At 53.8% G+C, this 25481-nt stretch overlaps 7 protein-coding genes across 7 annotated transcripts; 3 read left to right on the top strand and 4 right to left on the bottom strand.

Annotated features, from left to right (window-relative positions):
- Positions 1–32: 32 nt before the first annotated feature.
- Positions 33–2771, bottom strand: NCS54_00225100 (Hypothetical protein; the record flags this gene model as incomplete). The annotated part of the gene is made up of 1 exon (XM_053147853.1): positions 33–2771. One exon carries the CDS (start codon positions 2769–2771, stop codon positions 33–35), a length of 2739 nt encoding a protein of 912 aa, XP_053003828.1.
- Positions 2772–4854: 2083 nt separating this feature from the next.
- Positions 4855–5927, top strand: NCS54_00225000 (Hypothetical protein; the record flags this gene model as incomplete). Its single annotated transcript, XM_053147852.1, has 2 exons — positions 4855–4960; positions 5140–5927. The coding sequence occupies 2 exons, from the start codon at positions 4855–4857 to the stop codon at positions 5925–5927; spliced, it is 894 nt and encodes a 297-aa protein (XP_053003827.1).
- A 2080-nt stretch (positions 5928–8007) lies between these two features.
- NCS54_00224900 (Hypothetical protein) lies at positions 8008–8946 on the top strand (the record flags this gene model as incomplete). Its single annotated transcript, XM_053147851.1, has 1 exon — positions 8008–8946. One exon carries the CDS (start codon positions 8008–8010, stop codon positions 8944–8946), a length of 939 nt encoding a protein of 312 aa, XP_053003826.1.
- Positions 8947–10276: 1330 nt separating this feature from the next.
- On the bottom strand, positions 10277–13409 carry NCS54_00224800 (M20-dimer domain-containing protein; the record flags this gene model as incomplete). The annotated part of the gene is made up of 4 exons (XM_053147850.1): positions 10277–10431; positions 10483–11648; positions 11696–12280; positions 12589–13409. The coding sequence occupies 4 exons, from the start codon at positions 13407–13409 to the stop codon at positions 10277–10279; spliced, it is 2727 nt and encodes a 908-aa protein (XP_053003825.1).
- A 381-nt stretch (positions 13410–13790) lies between these two features.
- On the bottom strand, positions 13791–15182 carry NCS54_00224700 (Hypothetical protein; the record flags this gene model as incomplete). The annotated part of the gene is made up of 1 exon (XM_053147849.1): positions 13791–15182. The coding sequence occupies one exon, from the start codon at positions 15180–15182 to the stop codon at positions 13791–13793; it is 1392 nt and encodes a 463-aa protein (XP_053003824.1).
- A 1293-nt stretch (positions 15183–16475) lies between these two features.
- Positions 16476–17981, top strand: NCS54_00224600 (Hypothetical protein; the record flags this gene model as incomplete). The annotated part of the gene is made up of 2 exons (XM_053147848.1): positions 16476–17443; positions 17465–17981. The coding sequence occupies 2 exons, from the start codon at positions 16476–16478 to the stop codon at positions 17979–17981; spliced, it is 1485 nt and encodes a 494-aa protein (XP_053003823.1).
- Positions 17982–18495: 514 nt separating this feature from the next.
- On the bottom strand, positions 18496–20268 carry NCS54_00224500 (MFS domain-containing protein; the record flags this gene model as incomplete). The annotated part of the gene is made up of 4 exons (XM_053147847.1): positions 18496–18830; positions 18880–19901; positions 19954–20199; positions 20255–20268. The coding sequence occupies 4 exons, from the start codon at positions 20266–20268 to the stop codon at positions 18496–18498; spliced, it is 1617 nt and encodes a 538-aa protein (XP_053003822.1).
- Between the last annotated feature and the right edge of the window lie 5213 nt (positions 20269–25481).

Raw genomic sequence — 25481 nt, 5'->3', positions numbered from 1 at the left:
TCCGATTAAAGCACTTTTGAGTTCGTCATCTCTTAGAAACTGAACAGCCCACTCCTCCTCTTACCAAGAGGATACACAATCAAGGCGCTCAGGAACAGACCGACACTGATTCCAATGGCGACTTGAATAACCTTGAACAAGACATTGAACGCCGTTCCATCGAGATTGCCCATCGAGTCACTGCTGCCACTCGGGTTCTTGGTGATCTCGTCGGCCGTAGTGATACTGGCTAGCAGAGAGCCACCGGCGGCAAGACCAGACGGAACCTGGACGAAGATGGCGGGGAGCATAGCGGCGGCGGCAAGACTGTATCCGACCTTCCGGGGCTTTTCCTCGGGCTTCTCAGGGGACTGGGGACGCGACTCAGGGTCGGACATTGAAGGCAGAGACCAAGTATCCGAGGTAAGTTTCTTCTTGGTGTACCTCGGCCGCACCCTGAGTTTCCACCAGTCGACAAAGTCCAACCAACCATTCTCCGCATGTCTTCCAAGTCTCGAGTACAGGTTCGCAAGGATACCGATAGCGAGGGCGCCAAGCATGTTGGAGATCTGTCCGTTTCCTCCAAAGTACTCGCTGCAGTAGCTGTTGACGCAGAAACCCGCCAGGGCCATGGCCGTCATGACAGGCGTCTGCTTCCACTTGGCTTGGTTGATGAGGCAGAGACACATGGCGAATCCGGGGACGAAGAGGAAGTACCACTCCCGTCCGAGGGGGTCGCTGCACTGGGTCGAGCTCGTCGCGTTCTTGTCAATCATTCCGTACAGGGAGGCTCCGATGGTGATTCCGTAGCCGAGGAACAGCGTGTAGATGAGAGCGTGCACCATGCGGACACTTCCGGCGACGATGTTACCGCTCTGGAGTTCCAGTGAACTGCAGAGGACCATGTAGCCGGGAAGAATCAGGGCGATGCTGCTCTGGGCTAGAGCACTGAAGCAGAATAGTTCGCCGTTGTTGATGGAACCAAAGGCTCGTCCGAGAAAGGATGTGACGACTGCAGCCGAAACCTCAAACACATGGGCGTACAGCTCATTGCTAGGAGCCAGCACCAACTGGAGAATTCCAACTATAGCGCCAAGGATGAATGCAATGGGCAAGTCGATGAAACGTCCCTGGAAAGCAAAGGGGGCGACGCAGGCGGAGGCAACGCCGTAGAGGAACACACGGAGCCAGATATTGAACTTGGGTTTGTTCAGAATCACCTCGTCCAGACGCTTAGTGGCTTCTTCCACTCCGACCTTGTCGTGCACCACCTCCTTATAGATGTTGTGCACGTCACGAAGACGTCCTAGGTCGATACCCTGGGGAACGCGGACGAGCTTGACCTCGGTAGTATGTGTCGTGCTATCGTCGAAGCTGATGATCATGCAGCCGGGTAGGTAGAGGAACTGGGCTTCAATCTCGAGGACTCGGGAGGACATGGTCATGTACTCCTCCAGTCTGTGTGTCGGGGCGCCGTACATCATGAGTGCACGGCATAGCTTCAACAGGTAGCGGTGACGCTGGATGATGCCAGCAATGTGGATGGTGATGCGAGCCTTGTCTCGCTTCTTGGGAGGCGGAGTCTGTTCTTTCTTGAGCTTTTCGGCCCACTGGTCAGAGATGTTTGTGGAAGCTGGCACCGCAAACATGGAAGACGACTTCATAAGTTCAGTCAGGGCAAGCGACGATGTCGAGCTACGAGACTTGTGGTAGTTGAAGAGACCACTCGAGGGTCGGGAGCGAGGTGGTGAGCGGAGAGGGGTACCCATGGCTGAAGCAGGTCTCGAGGTTGGGGGCGAAGGACGAGGGGACATGAGAGGTGTTCCAGGTGTCTGAGGGGTGTTGAAGCCACTGTTTGGAGCACCTCGGTCATCATGGTACAGCTTGAGAAGGGAGGAGAGGATGCCTCCACGGTACTTGTCTGGTCGTGGGACATAGTCGTGAGCGTAGTTCTGCTCAAGAACAGGAGTTGCAGTCCCGGAGGCTTGTCCACTTGGCTGCTGATGAAACAAATCTCTCTTTCCTTTACGGCTGTGAGACCTGACCAGGTTCTCCGCATCGGTGTGGTGCTTGAAAGGCTCGGAGTCGTAGGTTATCCTCGGTACTCGTTGGCGCAAGGTAGAGTAGATTCCTCCATCGTCGATAGCTGTCGTCTTCTTTGGCATATCGTCCTCGTCACTCTCGTAGTCCTCAATCAGGGGTTGGGCCGACGGCACTTCGGTAAGGTCAACTGAGCCACGTCTAGACCCCGGAGCCGAGTAGCTTCCCACTGATACGGCTAGACGATCAGCTCTCTGGCGAGCGTCAGTCATGGATCTGAGTTGCCGCTCGCTCGCCCGTGACTCTGCCAGATCGGCCATCTCACGATCCTGGGGAGCGTCATAGCTGGTGTTTCTCCTCAACGCTGGCCTCGGACGCTTCGGACCGGCGAGGTCTGGGGTTCCGGGGGACAGCTTCTCCGCCCTGTCCTTCTCCTGCTGGCGGCGCTTGTTCTCCTGCTCGGCGGACAATATCTTTGTGAGTGCAAGGCTTAGTTCGTAGGCGTCTGGGGCGTTGGGCGGTAGTTCTCCAGGGGCTAGCTTTGGGGACCCGGTAGGTGAGAAGACGACCTCATCCTCACGATGTCGACTAGCCCCGGCCTGGTCACCTCCTCCTCTGGCGAAGCTGTCACTGCTGGCGTGGAAGCCGACTCGCTTCTTCTCCTTGCGGACGGGGGTGGGGACCTCGCTCGGCCGAGCGCTCCCACTGCCGCTCCCGCTGCCGCTGCCGCTGTCGTTCTGTTCGGCCGACATGGGGGTGGACGAGTCAACGGCCGAATCGGTTGACACTTGGGATGAAAAAGATTAAGATGGGAAATAGTCAGGGTTTATTAATTGAACCCCGAGACGATCGTCTCTCAGCGTTAGCTGCTAAGAAACTAAAGGAAGAAGGATTCATGGCCGTCGATCGACGGGGGAGACCCTTTTTCTCTTCTCTTGTTGGGCGCGTCGAGCTCCCTACTCTGGATGGATCTTTGGGCTCGCCCCGGAGCGAGAGGAGCAAAAATGGAGCCTCCTCTGGGTGGTTCCTGGGGGGCAAAAAAACTTGAAAATAAAGCCAGCAAGCCTGTCCTGTTGGGCAAGGTGTGTGATAAGGACCTTTGTGGGTCGCCGAGAGAGGCTCCGACAGGTAGCATACCTGCTTGGTGGAGGGCATTGATGTGATGAAATCATATAAGAGGTATGTATTTATGATAATGATGTGCTTCGCCTCCCGTCTGATGAACCTGGCCCGTCCTGCTGTCGTTATCGGACGCGTGGGCTGGTGTTTAGGTTGGCTTCGTAATGCATTGGCGATCTCGGCGTGGTGTTTTAGTCCGGCTAATTGAGTCACCCTGCTACCAAGCCGCAAAGTCTCTCTTTCCTCTATGACTGCTCGGCCGAAACTTGCCTGATGAACATGATTTTACTTTTCTTACACTCTCTCGCTTCGGTTGGCACCAGGTGAGTCTCGTCCGTTGTCGGGTCCCGTCCTGTCTCATCATGGCTGGTCCCTGCCTCTAGATTGGCTCGGATAAAGTCGAAAACCTGCAGTTTTTATCATGACGGGCTCGGATTACCCATTCTGGGAGGGGGGTGTAGACACAAGAGAGAGAGAGATGAAGAAAATCTTGCCCTCTCCCAGCCAGTTGGTACTGCAAGATCCGGGCCCTGCTCTGCCCTGGTTCCTTGGGCTTCCAGCGGGCTTCTTCCGCCGCCAACCAACCCATCCAACAGTGGCTTCAGCGCCACGTGCGGACCGCGACGGCGTCCGCCTCGGCCGTGAACTGCCCTGTGCTCCAGGGGACGGGAAGTGCTGGTTGCTGCAGCCCTGCAGCGATCAACAGGGTGATGGGTGCCCTGAGACAATGCGACACGCACTCAAGATTTGTCGTCAACACCAGCGAGATGCACGGCTGGCAGTTGATCGGCATTGTTGGTTTCCTAGATTGATGTGACAGGACGTGCATCCTGACGTGCAGTCGCGGATGCTGGTATCTTTTTCTCGGCGCTCAGATGATGCAATGGTGTCCGGACTTCCGCTTTGGAATTCCAAGCCCTGACGTCTCGTCTCGTCTCGTATTCGAGAGCTGTGGGCAGGTTTTCTGTTGTTTTAACGCGTAATGACAAGCTCACCAGCTCTTTGCATATCAACCGGCAGACATGACAGCTCTGAGTTGATCCCCCTGCAGACCCATATCTCGGTTTTCCCAATTCTCCCTTGTTCCCGTTTTTTTATCATCACATGCCAAAGCTTAGTGTGAGAGATGGAGGCTCTTGGTGAAGGGGCCAAGAGCAGGGGACGGTAGATTGATTGAGGCTGGATCTGTCCAGAGGAGACGGAGTAGCTCTATCCGGGACCGGCCGTTCCGGAGCATCCACTTCAGGTGCCCAATAGCTCGGAGATGGAGGCATCTAAGCTCGAGCTAGCACAGAAGCTATGATGTTCTAGATAATTTCGTCCTTGCCTAGGTGGCTATTCTTGGAAAGAGATTTCATCGTCTCAAGAGTGTATCGAGTATAGTGCGAGGCACAGATAGAGAGTGAGTAAGCAAGAAACAAAAATGGAAACCTTTGACTTTTTTTTACTGGGTCCTCGTCTCGCGACTATTGATATCAACAACCTATCGATGATCAAGGTGAGTCGGAGACAAGAGTCATTCAACGCCACACCCACCACACCGAGACAGGACGGGAGATAGACGCCCAGCGATAAGCGCGCCCGCTACCGCTTGACTCCTTAACCAGTTGCTATTTCCTGCACATCCATACCTACCCGGCAGATCTCAATAATCTCCCGTCGTCGTAATCGCCCCATCTTCGGCATAAACAACCCACTACGAGCACACACACAATCATGGCTTCACCTACCAAGAGATCCCAGGGGTCCGTGGCTATGCTCCCCGACCGCATCGTCCCTATGCGCGTCATCGTCTGCGGCGTGCATCGCACAGGCACGCTGAGTAGGTTTCACCGTCCGCTCACCGAATCACGCAATGCCCGGGGGTGTCACAAAGGGGTGTGCCTTGGATGTGTGGCAGCCCATACGTCCTCCTTGCATGGATAAACCAGTGTGTGACGGCCAAGATAAGGGGAAGACCGGGGAAACAGAGATCTGAGCTGACTCGTTTCGGATCCGCAGGCATTCGCAGCGCCTTGTGGCAGCTGGGCTTCCACGACTGCTACCACATGCACTCGATGATCCAGGACACATCGCAGGCCCCGGAATGGGTCCGGGCGTTTGAGGCAAAGTACGCCGGCCGGGGCACCTTTACCCGTGCCGACTGGGACCGTCTCCTCGGCGACTGTCAGGCCGTGTGCGATGCGCCCGCCGCGTTTCTCGGCGCCGAACTCGCGGAGGCGTACCCGGAGGCCAAGGTGGTCATCCTGAACCGCGACCCGGAGGAATGGTACGACAGTGTGCTCAACAGCATTTATCTCATGACCAAGCCGCAGGGTTTGGGGCTAAAGCTGTCCATGATCTACTCCTTCATATTTGATACCAGTCTGCGCAATATGGCTGGCTATAGTAAGGCTCTGAGGCAGTATGTGCTCAAGTACGATCACGGTGAAGAAAAGGACAAGGCTCTGGCATGGTACAAGGCGCAGTACGATGAATTCCGTGAGCGCATCCCCGCCGAGCGCCGCATCGAGTATACCATCACGGACGGATGGGCACCCCTGTGCGAGCATCTAGGCGTCCCCATCCCCATGGTCGAGGACCCAGAGACAGGCAAGATGGTGGAGGCGCCGTTCCCCCGCCTCAACGACCGCGAAATGTTCCGCGAGAACAGCAAGAAGATGATAAAGAGGAGCAGGGCGAGGGCCAACGACAACCTGCTCTCGGCGGCGGGGAGGCTGGCGCTGCTGGGCGTCGCGGGGTACGCCGGGTATCTTGCGTGGAGGACCCGACTCGGCGGACGAGTCTAACTGGGGCTTAGTTGGAGTTCCCAACTTCCCCGGGCTCGCAAAGGATCCGTGCAGCCGCTCGAGTCAAGGCTGTAACGAGTCAAGGCTGAGTATAATCAGGGAAAGCCTGCGGGGAAGCCTAGATGGTTTGAGCAAGTTGCATGGTCATTTGGAGGTAGTGTAAGATAGGCTTGTAGATTCATCTCTACTCGGTACTTGATCAACTGGGAGTCATGTCATCAGCGTTGCAATACCATGAATCTTGCACCACGCAATCTCCACAGCCTGACGATTCTTTTGTCACAAAAAGATGGACTGACCGCCGGCAAAGGGAGCCAGGGTAAGTGCCGGAACATGGAATGCGAGATGCATAGGCATGGGTCAAGGGCCCTGGATGAAGAAATCCGACATCATCAACTCTCTGCAATCTTGGAGAAGGGAACAAAGCAAGATGGGACACCAGAACCCCCCACGTCTCTTGGCAGGCAGCACGTGAGGAGCCCCGGCTGCAGTGGCCCGTGGCGTCTGGCTCTTGTCCCATGGCCATGGGCCTCGGTCTGTTCGGAAGCCCATCCATCCATCACATCGAGGACGCAGGTGTGGCCGATCATATCACATGGCTGAAGATGGCATTTTCTGGCATTCTTCCATCAATGGGAGCTCTTCAATTCATCTCGCGAGATCTGATCTGTATTCAAGTCGAGAAGCTGGGAAAAAGTGTGGCGAGTGTCGCGTCGCCATTATCGTAAGTTACCTCCAAGTACCTAACCCTTCAAGTATCTGAACCCCCCACGCTCTTCTCGATCAACAAATTCACCCTTCCCAGCACTTTTTGCTTCCTTCTTCCATGCCTGGTATCAAGTCCGGCGCAGGCAAGAGAGACCACCCATGCGCCCCGAGCTAGCCTTCTCCCCCCCCTTTACCTCTCAAGTTACACACAAGCCCTAAGGCCAGGGAAGCGAAGCAAGCTGGGCGTGCCAATTCAGGGCTCTCATTGGTCGGCCAGAGGAGCTGACGCTCTGCGTCCACATTTTCCAGGCGCTGGCTGGGAGAAGAAGGCGTGGGGGGTCCCTCCCCCAGCATGACCTTGCCTGATATACACGCTCTCTGTTTGGTCAATTAGGGAAAATGGGCGTCGGTCCATTGGACGCCTAGGGGACGGCGGGCTCTGGGTCCGGGGGGGGGGCGCCTACAGAGTTGCGTTGCGTCGACAATGACCAGTTTCGGAACTTGGAGGGTGAGAGCCTTGATCAGGAGACGTCGCTCTCGGACGGTACCTGCTTCTGTCGTGCTGATCATGATTGTTGGTGGAGGGCGCCGTCGCTCTCTGAAGGCTGCCTGTCAAGCCTCCTTCTTACGCAAGTCAGACAGTCGGGCTCAGCTTTGTGTAACCATTGGCATGCCTGCGTCCGCACTCCTATTGTTCTGGGCACTCTCACGAGGTCATCCGCGTGCTTGTACATCCTTTGTTTACGGCTTACACGCACACATCCGAGAATCGTCCCCGACATTTGTGGGCTCATTATCGACAACTGGTACCCCCACTGGAGACTCCATCGGGCGGTCTGCCCAGTCCTCTCTTTCCTCTTCGCGCGCGTGCTGGTGGTCTTCGGGCGAGCAGGTCTGGCGATTCCCGGTGCGGCCCGGAGGCACTCGGCCGGAGGACGGCGTGGCCTTTTGACTCTGCCTCCCCCGCTTGACCCAGGCATCCGGTGGCTTTCCTGGTGATCAGAGCTAACCCCCACGCCAAAGGACCCCCTGTCTGCGCCTGCTGGCTCGTGTGAGCGTCCATCTGCCGAGTTGACACCGCTTAGACCAAGGCTTGTACTCTGGCTAAGCAAAGCCTCATGACGAAGGCCGCCTTTCCAACTCCGTCCTTTCTCCAAGGGCCGCCCTGGTCCTGCGGTGGACATAAAAGAGCAGCTGACGCCCTTTTGTTTGCCGAGATTTCCTTATCATACCATCTTGTTTATTACCCTGTCTTGCCTGTCTCCGCGAAGCATCTGTTGTTGCGTATAAGACGACGACATCCCCCCATCCATCTACAACATCACCTCTCACTTCAGACTTCATGCCTGCTACACTCCTCACATCTCCCACCATGGGTTCTCCAAAAGCTCCTCAACTACGACTCGGCGACGGCGTCTACGTCCCCACCCTCGCCTTCTTCACCCCCGACGACGAGGTCGACTCCCCAGCCCTGGAGAAGCACATCATCAAGCTCCTCGAAGCAGGAGTCGCTGGCATCGTCGTCCACGGCTCCAACGGCGAGTGTGCGCACCTTTCACACTCTGAGCGCTCCGCCATCATCCGCGTCGCCAGGGATACCATCCTCCACGAGTCCACCGGCGCTCGCATCCCCCTCATCGCCGGCTGCGGCGCCCAGAGCACCAAGGAGACGACCCAGCTGTGCGAGGACGCCGGCAAGGCGGGCGCCACTCATGCCCTGGTTCTCCCTCCCAGCTACTACGGCGGCTTGCTCCCCGACGACCTCGTTGTGCAGCACTTTTATGACGTGGCCGACAAGAGCCCTATCCCTCTTCTCGTGTACAACTTCCCCGGCGCCGCTGCCGGCCGCGATCTCTCATCCGACACCATCCTCAGCATCGCCAAGCACCCCAACGTGGTGGGCGTCAAGCTGACGTGCGGCAACACTGGCAAGCTTGCCCGCATCGTGGCCGACTGCCCCGAGGGCTTCTTCGTCGGCGGCGGCAGCGCAGACTTCATCCTCCAGGGTCACGCGGTGGGCGCCAATGGCACCATCTCGGGCCTCGCAAACCTATGCCCCCGCGCGTGCGTGCGAATCATGGAGCTCGCCGACGAAGGGCGCTGGAAGGAGGCCCGACAGCTGCAGGCGCAGGTGGCCAAGGCCGACTGGACGGCCATCAAGACGGGCTTCGTGGGCGTCAAGGCGGCGCTGGGCCACTACTTTGGCTACGGGGGCGAGCCTCGAAGACCCTGCGTGGCGCCGTCGCAGAAGGAGCTGGACGTGATCGCCCGGGGGTTCCAAGAAGTCATGGAGCTGGAGCCGACGCTTTGATTTGATTTGATATCAGAAAAGTCTTAATGACGGAGTTGCATCGGGTTAGCGATGATGATACCTAGATCAAGCACAAGATGGTGTTGTGGCGTTGGGCATGGGCACATGCATACATACATACACAGCCATGGGATCGATCATCTGGTCCAGCTGTTGTACATTTTATTACGAGCGATATTTCTTTAATAGTCTTTTGGAATGAATTTGGAAATGATATTCAATTGATGACTTCTTTACTCTTCAAGAGCTGTCTGTCTTGCTTCAAACTTGCCACACCTAGCATCAGCATCTGCACCTCGGACTTCGGGACTTGGGTTTTCGTAACTCCTTTTTTCTGGGGGAGGCGGAAAGACGACGCATGATTCTCCACGTTTAGACGCAGACGCAAGCAATAAAACCCCGACAATGGACGTGAGAGCGGCACAGTCAAGTCACGACCCCAGCGGCTGTGCAACCAACATTGAGTGGCTGGGCCCATGATCAGCAGACAAGGCACGCATCAGGTTGCCTCTTTTGGAGGACCAAGTTGAAAGTCAAACCGGCAAAGGCCGGAAAAGAGAGCAAAAAGAACGCACGAGGCCCGGCGTCGGACGTTTCATTTCAACTCCTCGCAGCTACAGTAAGAGAATCGGTTGACGATGACGACGGGGGGGAGGAGCATCGTGGAGAACCCCGCATGTAGCGCAGAACAGGGATCCCTTGAAGGAATGGGTCTGGACAATTATGTAAACTGGGGCGAGGAACGGGCAAGTCAGAGGCGAGGGATTCGTAATTCTACGCTGGGGCAAAAACTTGGGGACTTGGGAGTGATTTTTTTATGTTACCCCCACGGTGGATAGAAAGAGAGAGAATACAAGGGGTTGAAGCATCTTGAGATGGTGATCCTGGACGTGGATCTCTGCGTCGGAGAGTTGTAGAACAAAAACAGGCTTGAAAAGAGGTGGGCAATAGATGACGGCAAAGAAGAATCAGCCTCAATTTACAAGGATTAAACAAAAAAGAAGGAGTGTCAGCTGGCCTCGGTCTTGGCACATTGGGGGCAGTAAAAAAGAAAAGTGCAGGAAAACCGGTATTGATTGATTTTTTTGAGGCTGACCCTCGGTCTCGGGAATAGGCAATCGTCGGCATCTGAGTGTTGGGGGAGAGAAGAGGAGAAAAGTGTGGAGAAGGGCAGAAAAAGGTGGAGAAGTGGAGATTTTCTTTTATGGACTTGGACGTGGGGGTTCAAGCTTCAAGTTTCTAAATGTCTCGGACGGATTGAGGCTTTTGTAATTGATCATCGTGAGGGTAGCAGTACCTGACTATCAGTTTTTTGCACTAGCTAACTAGTCTACAGCTCCGCCGCGTCCAGGTTGCGGATCAGATCATAGTAAAACTTGACAATGTCCAGATGCGAGTCCATCCTCACCCTCTCGTCCACCGTGTGGATGTTTTCCGAACCACGTTGTCTGGATGGCGTCCAACGGTAAATGTGTGGCGAAAGGTCTGCAAGTCGGTTAGAATTCATGGTCAAACATGCATGAACTGGAAACTCACTCAGGTAATGTCTTGTGTCGGTGTTGCCCGTCATTACCTCTCCAACGGGGACTACTCGCCCGCCGTCAAAAGCAAAGGTATGCTGGATCGTTCCGGAAAAGATGTCCCAGACTGGCCCGCTTGTAGGTGACACGGGGGTGATGTCAAACTTTTCTGCTGCTTTTACAACGAGACGGCCGTCATAGTCTCCAACTGGTGCGGCGTTGTTGCCAAAGAGAGCCTGGTACTCTTTGTCGTCTGCGTACGCCTCCACGCTAAGGTTGTACTTTTTCACCACGGAAGAGATGTTTTCGATGAAGCGGTGCTGCACCTTGGCGATGCTGTCCTGGGGGGCGATTCGGTAGTTTACCCCAAGAGTGACAAGTTCGGGGAGGGCGTTGATCTTTTGCCCACCCTGGATGATGTCGACCGCCTGCGTCGTCTGAATGAGGAACCGAGCCGTGGGGTTCACGCTAATCAGCTCCGAAGTGAGCTTGTCGAGGTCGCCCCTCTTAAGCAGGTCATTGAGCTTGGGCTCGGCATCGGGCGAGTACCTGGCTGTACAAACAAGGTGGTTGTACACTGGACTGTCCTCGAGAACCCTCGGCTCGTATGGGTTAGCTTCAAGTGCTGAGATGATCTCTGCGGCGATGCCGATGCCCGTGTGTGGCTGGGGGATGGAACTGTGGCCGCCTTTGGTGTGTAGCTCTGCCCAGATATCGACGTGGCCCTTTTCCATTACTGCGGGGAGAACATAGAGTGTGTTGACAATGAGCTGGATTCCTGAGCCACCCTCGTCGAGGATCAGGGCGATGCTGTCGTCTCCATATCGTTCTGTGAGGAAGTCACCGATCTTGCCGGCACCGCGGTACCCGGAGCACTCTTCGTCAAAACCAAAGGCCAGAAGCAGAGTGCGCTTTGGTTTCCAGTCGGTCTCTGTGAGGAGAGTCTCGATTGCCGAGAGAAGAGCAGTCAGGCTGTTCTTGTCATCGGATGAACCACGGCCCCAGAGCCATTCGCCGTCAAAGTAGGCATCGAAGGGTGGGTGAGTCCATGTTGATGGGTCAGGAACGGGAACAACGTCTTGATGAGCTGCGAGAAGGTATGGCTTCAGAGTCGAGTCGCTCCCAACGAGTGTGTACACCAGGCCGAATCTGTTGACCTTTTCAAGCTTGGCGTGCTTGTGGCTGGTAACTGATTAGTTACTGGGCATAAAGTAAAGAGCGCCACTCACATTGCTGGATACGTCTTTGCCAGCACATCATGCAAGTCGTAAAACGGCGCCCACCGCTCATCTTTGTCAAAGTCACCCAGGTCATCGTAGCAGATTGACGGAACCCGCACAACGGCCTGGTGCCTCTTGACCTGCCTCAGCAGAGCATCGTGAGACGAAAACAGACTATCGGCCGAGGGAAGTCCGTCGCGGGTGGGGTTAAGCACGGGAGGGAGATCACACTGAAAGCCGCCTCCCAAGGGCTTCTGGACATTGGCGCCAATTGGAGTCAGGACAAAGGCTGAGGCGCCGGCGACGGTCGCCAACGCGGTAAGCGATTTCATTACCATGGTTGCGCACCACTCTGGAGGGTTGATTGAAGTGAAGGAGTATGATTGTCTCTCGGAGATATAGAAGAGGCTGGTGGGGGGACAGCTCGTTGCCAATAGTGGGAATACATTGCGACATGGCCGGAGCCGGAGCTCGGGAGTGACACCGTTTGGCCCGATACGGAATCCGTTTTGATGTCTCGGGGTGTAGATGTGGATGCCGTTGATAGGCGAGGACAAGAGGTTTGATTGGTGCATCTTGGCTGCTGATAGTCGACTAAAGTACATGATCGTTGAAAGAACATTGCCATCCTCTATCATAATATCATCCTTCCTGGCTGTCATTCCTGGGGGTGATGCCGATCTTCAGTGTTTTCCAGTATTCCCTCCTGCCATCCATCACCAGCAACCAATATCATTCACCCATCCCTTTCCCTCACACACGATCAAATTCAACTCCAGACTCCCTCGCGCAATGTCAGATGGGTATCGCGTGCAATCAATGTGGAAAACAAAAGTAAAATCCTCTGGTTGGATACCACAGCTGCTCATAACTTGGTCAGATTGAGGTTTCCAGGCGCGTACCCAAACACGGCCTGCGCCAGCTCTCGAAGCTTGCGAATGCACCTGCGGTCGTCGTCGTGGTGCATAATGATAGATGGCTTGTCCAGAGCGTCCAGATTGGAGAGGTCGTAATACGGCTCAAACTTGCAGAGACTCTCGCACGCATCCCTCTTGGACTTCCACTCGATGGGCAAAAGGCCCGGAGTCTCCTCAGCCAGGTCGAGATAGTGCTTGAAGCCGGCCATGTCCTTGTTCCAATCCTGGTAGAAAATGTCGAGGCGAGTTGTCGGTCGGCCCTTGATATCCTGCATGCGAAGGCGGAACGAGTCGATCAGGTAGCCGTAGACCTCTGTGTCGGGCATGTAATGAAGCCAGTTGACGTTGGGATAGCCGTATCCAGAGCCACCTTCAGGCATCTCGGGCGCAGGCCACAAGATGTCTTTTGGATGAGGACGGTTTAAGTTCCTGTAGCGAGGCGTTGGGACTGGGCCTTGAGGGGGTGGGACAGGAAGCTCTGGCAACAGGACGGAGGCCCGACGCGTCATGGTAACGGGAGGACTGTACATAGTAGGCCAGAGTCTCGGGGTGAAGATGGGCATAATAGTGTCGTGATCAGGAGGTGGTTCGCAGATGATGGGATTTGCATAACCGCCGTAGGGCGTGAACCCTCGCTCCTGGCCGTGTTGCCACCAGCACTCTTTGGTACAGTAGATACTGCGCTCGCCGAGATGGTCTCTAAACTTCTCTCCGACTGGAGCGATGCAGCCAGCACCGCATTTTTGGCACCAGGTGTAGATGCCTTCGAGGGCTCCTTTGCTGGTCCGGCTCGGCAGGGAGAGCATGATGGGGAGATGTTGTCGATGTGTGAGAAGAAAAAGAAGAATGCAAATAGAAGATCCGAGACAAACGATTTTCAGTGTTTCTGTTGTTGGCTGCATTTATCAGCGATGTGAAGCGAAGATGCAATCAATTTGGTACCAAGTTGGTTTTGTATGAGGGAGGGAGAAGAAATGGAGGGCGAATGGGTTGTTCTTATTGTTGATAACAATGGTAGCAAACTACCTTTGTTTATGTTCTAAAACCTGGTGCTTCATAGATAATTCACCTCGATGCAACCGTAAATCCAATTTTCCCAAAGTGAACAGACCAAAAGCATAACAATAGAACTCATCCCTCCATTGTGCATAAACCTCAGATGCAGCTCAAAACCCTCAATCAGTTAGCTATTCCTCCCCGATATCCTCGATTCTCTTTCCAAGCCAGGCCTCAAATGCAGAAAATTGAGCGACATTGTTTCGTTTCCCGCAAAACTCCTTGAGGGCTACAGCCTGCTCCTTTACCCAACGGCGCTGAAGGTTGATCTTGGGTCCGTTGTCGAGGAGAGGGCCTAGCTCCCAAGATAGTTTGGACGTGCAAATAGGGCAGAGATATGGAGATATATGGCTCTGTTGTCTGGTGCTGGAGACGCCTTGCATGATGCATGCGTAGTAGGTGCAGTGTTCCATGCCGAAGCAGTAGCCTAATCCACGGGAGACGGCAAAAGCGACGCGGGCGAGCCACACGCCGGTCAGCTCGTCGACGGTCTTTGGCTCGGGGGCTGTCTTGTATGCTTCAATCGCAGCGGGGAGCGCCGAAATGGACTTGAGGGGTTTGTCGGACTCGAGGGGCTCGTCGTTTGACATCTTAAGTCGCTCCGCCGTCTGCGTCTCCTCTTCCTCGGCAATCAAGCCATCAGCGTAAGCCTTGCAGTGACTAGCAGGCCACATGTGCTCCCGATCAATGTCTTGCATCTCGTCCAGGGCGGGATGGAGTCGGAACGTGGACACGAGGACGATCCGAGAGGCGCCATATGCTTCCGTGACAGTGAAGTTGTTATTCTCATCATCGTTGAGGTCGTATAAATCAAAGTCAACCAGAAGGACAGTTGCGTGTGCTTTGGGAGGCATCCTGTTCAGTACGGCGTCTAGGAGGTCGGGGGCGTGGACCTGCATACGTGAGACGCCATCTTTTCCCGGGCGGTATCTGATGAGGAAGATATCGCGGACAGTTGGGACCTCCAGGACGAGGTACGTCTGTCCCTCCTTTGGCGGTTTGCCTTTGTACAGGCGCCACTTGAGCTGCATCAGAGACTGCTGGATAGTCATGGGATGGTAAAACGCCGCGAGATAGTTGTTCAGGTCCTTCAACTGAGCTGATGACGCAGTCCAGTTTGGCAACTCGGGAGTGGTGTCTGACTCTGAGACGATAGGCTTGCCCCAAGAATCGCTATCCCCTCCAACAGGTTCGCTAAAGATGGGTGGAGGAAGAACAAAGATCTTGTTTCTGTCTTCGTCGACTTCGTTTCTCGTGTATCCGCGCCATACCTTGCAGGACTGGTGATACAAGGGCGTGTCGGGGTTGAGCTGGGTCAAAAAGTCGGACGGCAGCACCAAGGGCCCAGGAAACGTCTCCTCATCTATCATGGCATCTTCGGGTATCGGGAACGTGTTTCTTCTCCTCTTACCAGAGGTAGAAGCTGCGAGAAGACGTCTGTCGAGAGAAGGTCTCTTAAAGCCGACCCGGTCCGCGATGGCGGTACAGTCGGTGTAAAGCGACTGATGCGAACAAGGAGTCATCTCTCTAGAAGTGATGGTTTCTTTTTTACTTTGATGCAACAACGTTTAAAGAGGCATGTATGCACGAGTAAAGTTGATGGAAAAGTCAAAGAGTGTGGGAGACGTTGGGGAATCTGTATCTCTTTGTTGACGACAAAGGTACGTATGTAATCAATGTGGCACGAAGCATTCATTGGCAGGTTTCTTGAAAACGCTACCACGGGAATTCACTTGGAGAAACGGGAAGAGAGCAAACAAGCCGGGTGTCAGGAGTGTGGGTAGATGCGTTTGCATTCACTTACTTGGTGGTTGATATACGTACAGTGATATTTACAGTGCATTTAGTGGTTGCCCTGTAATGCAGGAAATACGTTTTTAATACGGTTAGTCGACGACTTGATGTAAGCTACTGCGCTGTTGAAGCCACCACACTCACCTTGGATTATACTCAGCCGTCACCTTGAACACTTTATGTCTTAGACGGAGGTGTGACGCCATTAATGATACAGTGGAGTAGATAAAGCATGAAAAATGTCTATGTATAAAGAGTCTATATAAACTATATCGCCATCCGAAATCTCTAATCAGCTCCAGTTAATGTGGGACTTCAAGGATAGCCTTAATTCGCGCCGGCCGTTGGCACTGCCAACCAGGTGAACAATCAGATCTCAGAAGAGGGCCCAAAGGCCCTATTGTAACCAAAAAATACTTCCTAATTCTGTTACCTCATATTCTACCTCAGGTTAACATCACCTTTCTCATCACCTTGCACGCCATGCAGCGCTCAACTCGATGTCACTGCAACGATGGAAGAAGAAAAACCCTTCCTGATGGCTGAACATATACTTCAACTCAACTTTGCGACTCTCCTCACCTATATATCCAGCATCACTTCTCTACGCGATCTCGGGCCTCTTCTTCAAGCCTCAGCACCGGGCACAGCAGTGGAATGCCAACCTACTATTGGCGAGCTTTGGTGCCTTCTCTAAACTTGATGGTTCTTCATTTACCCGTCGTACGCGCGCATCGACCTTCTCGCCCTACGGGCTGCTCTGCGTGCCTCCTTGGTTTTCCCAAGCGTTCGATTTTTCGGCGTGTGCGCCTCTTGAACAAGAGACACGCCTCCTTCTCCGACCTGATAGAAGCTTCTCGGATATAATATCTCGAGCTTCTCGCCTTTGCAGCTTTCTCCACGCACGTTGTCGTCGTCTTCTGGGCCGGAACAGCTTCGAAGCCTTGCTAATATCGCTGACATATTTCTTCCTGGCCCATCCCCTTCCCGGTGATTTGTCTCCCAGCCGCCATCCCAACAAGATGCTGTCTTTTTACTCCTTCTCACAAGAGATACAGCAGATGATCCTCTCGAAGCTGGCCCTGGCCAGAGACCTGGCCTCCTTCGCATGTGTCAACAAGCACTGGCAAGAATTCTTCGAAGCCAAGACATTCCGACACCTAATCATCAGCCAATACGACATTGAAGACTTCGAAATTGTCGTCCAAGGTGCCAGAAGAAGTTATGTCAAGCGTCTCTGGCTCCGAATCCTGCTACCAAAGTATCTCTGGGTGTGGCGCAAGGAGGAAGAAGATGAACACGTCCTCTGGAAAGCCGACAGGATCTTTACCACGTCAATATTTGACCTCTGGGAAGTCCTTGCAAAATGGGATGCTTGCATCCATGGTGGGAACTCGGGCTTTACCTTTGAGCTGAGTGCTCATTCCCCGAGCGACTGGGGCAAACATGTGCGGGACGACTTCTTTGAGAGAGACGTCGATATGTACCAAGAGTACCTGGAAACCGACTCCACCAAGGCGTATAAATCCTCTGGTGATGTTTATGCACCTTATTTGAAGGCTTACTGGGGACTTGGCGGTATGTTTGGGACGCAGATGTGGGATCGAACCGTGGCAGACTTGTTCGGTTGGAAGCCGCTCAAGTTCAACTTTCGCGAACAAGAGGGCATGTCCCCGATTCGAGAAGACGAAGCACCGGAGCTCCCGAGTGTTTCCGTCATCGCCAAATTCTTGATCCGTCGGTCGCAGTTTCGACAAATCTCACCGGCCTCACTCGTCGAAACATTGTCGAGCCTACCACACCTTGAACAACTTGCCATTGAACGGTGGCGGTGCGTGGACGCTCAAGAGGAGACGCTCTGGTGCCAGATGGCCAAGGCATTCATCTTGGACTTGCCAACGTCGGTCAAGACATTGTCTTTGTACGGAGACACGGCCAACATCTTCCATGAGTGGTCATCCAGGGACGTCATGACCATCGGCTTGGCAAAGTAACTACGGAACTACGGCAGACACCTCGAGAGCATATCCATCTCGTTCCTCATCGACGCCAAGGATTTTTTCCAGCCGTTCTGGACTTCGCGGACAGAGTGCACCACCACCTGGGAGAACCTCAAGACCCTATCGGTCACCTCTCAGATCCTCAAGCCATCTTCGAGAAGCCGGGTCAACGGACTACTCTGCGCAGCAGCCAACACAGCCATGAAGATGCCAAAGCTGCAACTGCTGGAGCTCTGGAACGGCGACGAAGGGATGGCCTTTGTGTTTCGGTATCGTGTCAAGGACACCGTTACCGAGATTACCTGGCTCAGCACTCACATCCCCAAGGTTGACCAGAAGGTGATTAATGCCTGGACAAGCGTGGCTGTGGCACAGGGGCGGCCCGACGTCAGAGTATCGATAGGCAAACTTGATCCAGACAAGATCATCTCTACTGGAACTGTCTTACGGTATCTATATCTCAGAGAGCAGATCCTACACGCTGTTTCAGCATACAGGATTGCCTGGGAACAGAAGAAGCAGAGCTGAGCCGGATTTGGAGGACATGGTATATACATGTAGGACTGGATTGGGTGAGTGATATTCGATGTATACTAGCAGGCGAATGGCTTTGATACCCGGCATAAATGCCACCGAAATAAACCTCTTGAACGACACTCTTTTCTAGAATTGTCACAAGCGTCGGATTGCCCTCATCATACCAGTGATAGAGCGTTGAACCTTCGCTCTGTCTTCCATTTCCCACCTGCCTCCAAGCCATTAATCCTTCAACCCCGGGAAGACTACACTGCGCCAAACTGAAAGAGCTAGGCACAAGTATATTGCTATGGAAGGCGAGCATAAAACACAAGGTTGGGAGAAGATGGTTGGTGGATCATGTTGGTATAATAATATTTGGCAAGAATAATGCAATGAGGAACAATCCTCATTGTTCATAAGCGGCTCTCAAGACTCGACAGGCCTGCTCTCCTATAAGAATGTAATGACAATTCCGCCATAAGCAATGCGCCAAACACCTGCATCTGATGCCTACTTTTAATCTTTACACATATTCTTCCCGAGAATCTCCGCCAGAGTGCGAGACATCGCTGTTCCTGGACTTTTCTTGACCGCCGCCGACAACGCTCATGCGACGGAAATAAGACTCGTCCCTCTGCTCTCGTGTGATGTAGCCAGGAGGAGTCCACTTAGAGCTGTTCCAAGGCTTAAGGTGGTCTTGGCCGTACATGAGATCGACGTTCTCCAGGCTGAGCATCCGCGATTCGTAGAGGAAGAACCAGACAATAACTGCAGCAGCCAGGTTTGTTCCGCAAAAGACGAAACCATAGGCGTATTTAATTCCATCCACGGCAAGAGGAGTAAGGAACGCAATCATGACTGTGATAAGTGGTTAGAATAACGTCAAACACAGACCGCTGAGACTTACAGTTTCCAAGCCAGTTGCTAGCAGTAGCAAGAGAAGCTTGCTTCGCACGAGTGCGCAGAGGGAATGACTCGCCGATAACGACCCAAGCAATGGGACCCCATGTACCCGCGAAAGAAGCGATGAACATGCACGACGCGACAATCATGATGATGCCCACGGTGCGGTTCGACGCGGGATCAATGGCAGTTCCAACACTAGCGAAGATCAGGAGCCAGGCGGACTGCCAAAGAGCACCAATGAACAAGGGCCAGCGTCTTCCATACTTCTCAACCACGTAGAGGCCATAAAAGGTCATGACAACGTTGACAGCGCCGAGGATCAGCTGCGTCAAGATAGAGTCGATGCCGAGAGACTTGAAAATCGTGGCACCAAAGTAGAAGAAGTAGTTGACGCCAGTCCATTGCTGCAGGAAATGGATCGCAATGCCGAGAAAGGTGCGGTAGACGAGCTTGGGGATCTCAGTCTTGGGCACGAAGCATTCAGCCCAGCTTCCTTGGCCAGCCTTGCGCTCCTGGTCGAGAATCTTTCGCATCTCGTTGAGGTCGTCGTCGACAAGCTTGTTGTTGGGGTCGTTCTTCATGCCACGGAGGCGGGCCAATGAGGTTCGAGCGGCGGTCCAATCGCCTCGAGACGCCAGCCATCTAGGGGACTCGGGGACGCAGAGGATGCCGATTCCGAGGGGGAGCGAGAAAGCAATTCCGAGGCCAATGACGATTCTCCAAGAGGCGTCGGAATCACCAATGTGCTGAACGCCGTAATTGATGATGTTGGCGACGAGAATACCGATAGTAATCATGAGCTGATACGAAGCGACGACGGCTCCTCGAATCTCACGGGGAGAGCACTCGGACTGGAACATGGGGACGCCGACCGAGAGGTTGCCGACACCGAGACCGGCGGTAAAGCGACCCATCATCATATGAACCCAGGAGTTCATCGCCGTTATCTGGATGACATTACCAATGATGAACACGATGACTCCGAAAGTCAAGCTCTTCCGTCGACCCCACCAATCCGCCGTGCTATAGTGGTGTAAGTTGTTGTCAGCCATCCAGGGGGGGGGGCAAGACCTACTAGGCACCAGACAAAGAACCAAGTAGACATCCGATACTCATAAGAGAGACGACTAGGGACTGGATGATAGGCACCCATTTCTTGTCATCTGCTGGTCCCTGGGCGAATCGGTTGATAAAGTCCTCAAAGAGGAGCATTCCAGAAATCTGGCCGGTATCGTATCCGAAGAGGAAGCCGCCGATAGATGTGACGACACCCAAAAGGATGGACTCGGCACCGCAGTCGGCGCCGTTGACTTTGATGGACCTGGAGAACAATGCCGTTAGCCATGCCCAGGCAAGACAGGTGGGACAGAACCTACTTTGTGCCCAACATTGTATCCAACGTGTCTCGGCTGATGTCTTGGGAGAAAGAATAAGACTAGATGAATATCTGGTTCCAAATTCCAAAGGATGGAGGCGGGAGAGCGGGTCTATTAATACCAAGACCGAAAACACGTCTGCCTCAAGACATGCAAGTGGAGAGTGTATCACAGACCCGGGGGCACAAAGTTTAGGCACGTCTGCCCCAGCTCCAAGCCTGCCTGCCCCCGTTGCAAAAGTCGGCGAGGCCGACTAGTAGCTGCTAAAGTTGGTCGTGACCGAGCATCATTTACTAAACTTGGCAGTCGTCATGGGGGAAGGCATCTCCTCCATGGTCTTGTCAGGCGCAGATCTCCAAGAACTGGAATACTGTAGGTCACCGCAGCAGGAAGGAGCGCGGAACGGAGGTCCAAGTGGCTGTTGGTCCTCTAACGGAGACGAGAAAGGGCCGATGTCAGTGGCGCCGGAGAAGCTTGGGGGGAAGCCGGCTCTGGGGTTTGCTCCACGGAAGAGTCTTGGACAGCAGTTGTGAAGGCGGGCGGTCCCTTGTGCAGGGGCCGTGAGGATGCCATGATTGGACCTCAGGTCTATTGGCTTCTCCTCAATGGGGGCAGTGGATGCTGGGGTTTCTGGGGCCAAGCCAACGTCGTCGTTCGTTGTGTGGGAACTAGAAGGTTCAGCTTGCGCAGGAGATCTTGGGTGTGAGTGGCAGCGATGATGTCATACTTAAGCTTAAAGTCCGATACCCGTCGTCATGTTAGGCGACAGAGATTTCGGTGACGGCATCGCCTCGGTGCCATTTCCGCACAAGCCATGTCGATCTGGAATGGAAGCCGGGCATTGTTTCTTTGTCTGTTCTTGCGAGTCACGAGGGCTGTCAGTCGAGGTGGTGTGCATTCGTCCTTGACCGCACGCGCGAGAATCTGGGGATTGTTGCTTTTGGCCAAGCAATTTAGCTGGCCGTTGAACACCTTTGTCCAAGACACGAGTCTCAGCATTACAAGTGGATTACGGTGAAGGTCTCTTGGCTTTTCTGGAGGCGCCGACATGGATTGATCTTCAACGCGCTGTGACGCGAGACAGTGTTGCACAGGCTGATCATTCCCCCCTCACATAATCAGCGTCCATTGACATCCGTCGTTGGAAGAATATGCCGATGAACTGCTTCTCAAGCTGACAACAAGCAGTCAACAAGGGCCGGACTCCGAGACATGGAAAAACTGGGCATTTGCGTCACCTCCGACATCCCAACGGTCCACCCGGGGCCGTGGAGAGGCCGGCCGTTACTCGGAGCATTATGCCTGTCGCTGGAGAACAGCACAGCTCCGGTGCAAAAAACGGCCCGTTTGTCCTCGAGAATAAAATATCGCATGCCCCTATTTTTCTCCCAGCTACCCCGGGCGAATCAATGCGGATCCGGAGCAAGGCACGGGGAGTGATTGCGGCTCTGGTTGGCGATGGCCTCATCACGACTGCGCACGGCGCCCACAACACTCCAAAGTGACGCGATCCGGACATCTGGGGACTCCATACTCACTCCATATCAACGCAGGAAAAGGCGGAGATGAGGCTTGTGAAACAGCAGATGGTCCACTGGCAAGTGAACGGGCCTCTGCAGACGGCCGTAACTCGGTGCGATAGAGGTCGTTTGCAGCTTGCAGGCGACATGGTTGGCAAACGACATATCTTGGCGTGCTGAGTATCGTGCTTTTTCAGCTTATGCTGTCTCATAAGAGTTGTGAAGCCTAGTTGATATCGGTGTGCAAGGCGTCCCAGTCTCTCAACAAGACGGCCAGGGATGACTGCTCAGTAAAGGTTTCGGGTCTGGTTTTGTCGAGTTCTCATCCGTCAGGACTTGAAACTCCGGACCGAGTCCTGAAGCCCTCAGCTTACTCCAGAGCCATAGTCCCAGGCTTACTAACCCATGGCGTTGAGAGCGTCCTGAGGCCCTAATCGACCAGTCGGATTGGGGAGTTGATTATTCGAGTACTCGCTAAGATGTGTCGATCTCCATGCCGCCATTGCCTCTTCTTATCCTCTATAGCTATTATGCTGAACGAGGCGCTGCTTCTAAAAAGCCACTCGCCAAATTGACATGCTGCAAGCGAAAGTAGCGCTCAGTATTCCCCGATGAAGAGTTCATGATTGGACAAACAGCTCAGCTTGCGTACCGAGTATTTGCAGATCCTGTCCGTAGCCGTGTTAGACGTGGCTGTCACCACGGGAGCCTAACCCAGCAGCAATATGAACGCCGAAATTTGGCATAGGACATTGGCCACAGATGTGATCATAAACGAAGGCTGTGAGCACGGAGTAGTCTCGGCATCGGTTGGGACATTCTTCTTGCGGCAGCGTGCGAGTCTGAAATCCCAATCTTGGCGTTGAACTGACAAGGACTCGTACTCGGTCTTTCATTATTCCGCTCACCGAGAATAGCTGCCACATTACACCGCTGCCATTAGCAGCCTTCAAACGATGCGGACCAATATCTCTGCCCTTTCTGGTTTATCGGGTTCCTAGTGCTTTTTCTTCTCTCTATATACTCTTTCAGGTTAAAAAATCTCGAGAAAAATACAGTATCGCATGTCTGCTTGGAGGACTCGTCTCCAACATGAGACGCCATGATAGCGCAGTCCATGTTTAGCTCCAGCCTCACCGGGAAAGCACACCGAGCCGCGTCCTGGCGTCCTGGTCGAGGCTGTCATCTATCAGCATTATCATGAGCAATTGAGTCATCATAATCTTCCTCTAGCCCACCAATTCTTTAGAGCAAGGTCTCCTGGATCAAGTGCGGTGTTTCATCCATTCAGCCATCATGATCTTCGACTGTGGCACCTGCCAGAGAATGTTCCCTGCGGGATCCAAAGCTCGCAACCAGCATTGCCAAGCGACAGGACATTCACCCCCAGCATTTAAGTGTGATACGTGTTGCTTCTACTTTGATGACGAGCATGATTGACGCGAGCACATGGATCTGGAGAACCACTGGGTCCCAGATGCTCCTGAATGCAGCTTGTGTTACTTCAGGGCGCCAACGGTACAAGAGGTCAAGCATCATGAGTTTGGGCACCACTTCTACTGCGGCGAGTGCAATCGCGAATTCCAGAACTTGAACAACATCCGCTAGGTGAACCAGCCTTTCTCGTGAATCGGACAGACACCAATGCTAATGTTCTAGCACCTGAAATCAAGGCGGCATCAGGGTCCTGGGGTCACCTGCCCATTCTGCGAAGTCTCGTATGGCACCGCCACGGGCTTGGTCTATCATCTTGAAGGCGGTTCCTGCCCCGGGCTCCTCTGGATCGCGACAAGATGTATCGAGTGATCCGAGAGCGCGATCCCAATGGAGTCATCTCAATCAAAGCTCTTGAGTAGTTTGGCGACAGGATCTTTGAGGTCAACCCAACCGACGCGTGGAACTCTCAATGTCAAGCATTCAAATGTTATCTCTGCCATCGGCTATTCAGCAGCCTCTACGGGCTGAGAAGTCACTTGGCATCACCAAAGCACCAGCAGAAACTATATCACTGCCCATCTCAAACTTGCCGCAAGGAGTTTGTCACCTTGGCTGCACTCATCAACCATCTTGAGAGCGAAACGTGCAGATTCATGCGGTTCCAGCAGATACAGACAGATATCAAGCATATTGTGTCATCAGACAAGATATCGAGTTCGGACCCCGGCCTATTTAGAGCCCGAATATGTCAACAAGATGGAACAGGCTGCCATGTTCAACCAAGAAAACACTATGTAGCTTAGAAGTTTGGCCCATCACTTATTACCATCCTCCAGCATTTTAACCACAGATTTTTTATCAGTCGCAAATTGACGTTGCCTTTCCTGATCGCGAGACTCCAAGTATCTAGCCATACGGATGTCCCCCCCGGAGCGCGATATTGGATCTCGAACCGTGTCACTTGGTGCGCAATACCACATTCGCTGCAGATTCCGTACGTCTCTAGAGACATATGGATCTCTCGAAAAGCCTCGAGGTCTGGGAATTACTACCCAGGTATCAAGAAGTCCATGGACCCGGTGCCTCCTTCCTTCTGGGTTCGTATACAGCCAGGCTTCAGGAGTTGCTACTCGTCACGTGCTCTCCTCCCTCTCATCTTCTGCACCTGCCCGCCTTTCCGCTGTCATCTCCTCTTCTCCTTAAGCCTCTCTCTGCCTCACCTTGTACGTTGTTACAGCTACTGTTCGCCTACATCCTAAAGCACTGTCCGTTCCGCCAAAATGGTCTTCTTTTGTGGAACTTGCTAGAGGCAGTTCCCTGCCGGATGGCACGCCCGAGAGCAGCACTGCGAGGCCACAGGGCACGATGCGCCAGAGTTCGAGTGCGAGATGTGTGACCGTTACTTTGATGATGACGAGGATCGCAAAGAACACGCGATCAACAATCACCCCTACTGCTCTGATTGCGAGCGCGAGTTTTCTAACTGGAACAATATGCAACAGGTTTGTTTGTCCCGTGTCTTGTCCCTCTTGTCCCCAAACCCAAAGACCTAAAAACATCAGCACCTCAGGTCTTCTCGACATCGTCGCCATGACGATCGGCAGGGTGTTGTCTGCCCCTTCTGCAGAGCCAACTACCGAACTGCGACTGGCGTGACCCATCACCTTGAGCGCGGTTGCTGTCCGAGAGCACCCCTTGATCGAGATCAACTTTACCGGGAAATCAGACGGCGTGACCCAAACGGCTACATTTCAAACAAGTTTCTCGAATGGCATGGGACAACTACCTACGAAGCGACACAACTCGCCTGGAACCCCCGGTATCGGCAGTACGAGTGTTACCTTTGTCACACCCTGTTTCGGCACTTGTCGAGTCTCAACCAACACCTTGAATCCCCACGGCATCAGCAGAACCTGTACCACTGCCCCAACCGGTCGTGTTTCAACGAGTTTACGACGTTGGCGGGCCTGATCAGCCATTTAGAGAGCGAGAGCTGCAGCTTCATGCGTTTTGAGGCGGTGCAGAATGGTATCCGAGGATTAGTCTCCTCGAACCGACTGATTGCATTCTAACTGTTTAACGGAGGTGGACGGTCTCATGGCATCTTTAAGGAGTTTAGGGGAGTCATAAGGTCTGTGATAATACCAAGGCATAGAGTGGACTTCCAGGGGATGCGTGGTCATGTATATGAGCCGAGGTTATAGCAGGGATACTCATTTCATGTTCAGCAGTTCATACTCAGTCTGGAGTCCAAATTCGTGTCTTGTTAA

Source organism: Fusarium falciforme, chromosome 2 (genome assembly GCF_026873545.1).
Source record: "Fusarium falciforme chromosome 2, complete sequence".
Lineage (NCBI taxonomy): Eukaryota > Fungi > Ascomycota > Sordariomycetes > Hypocreales > Nectriaceae > Fusarium > Fusarium falciforme.
This window is presented reverse-complemented; position numbering and strand designations above follow the sequence as displayed.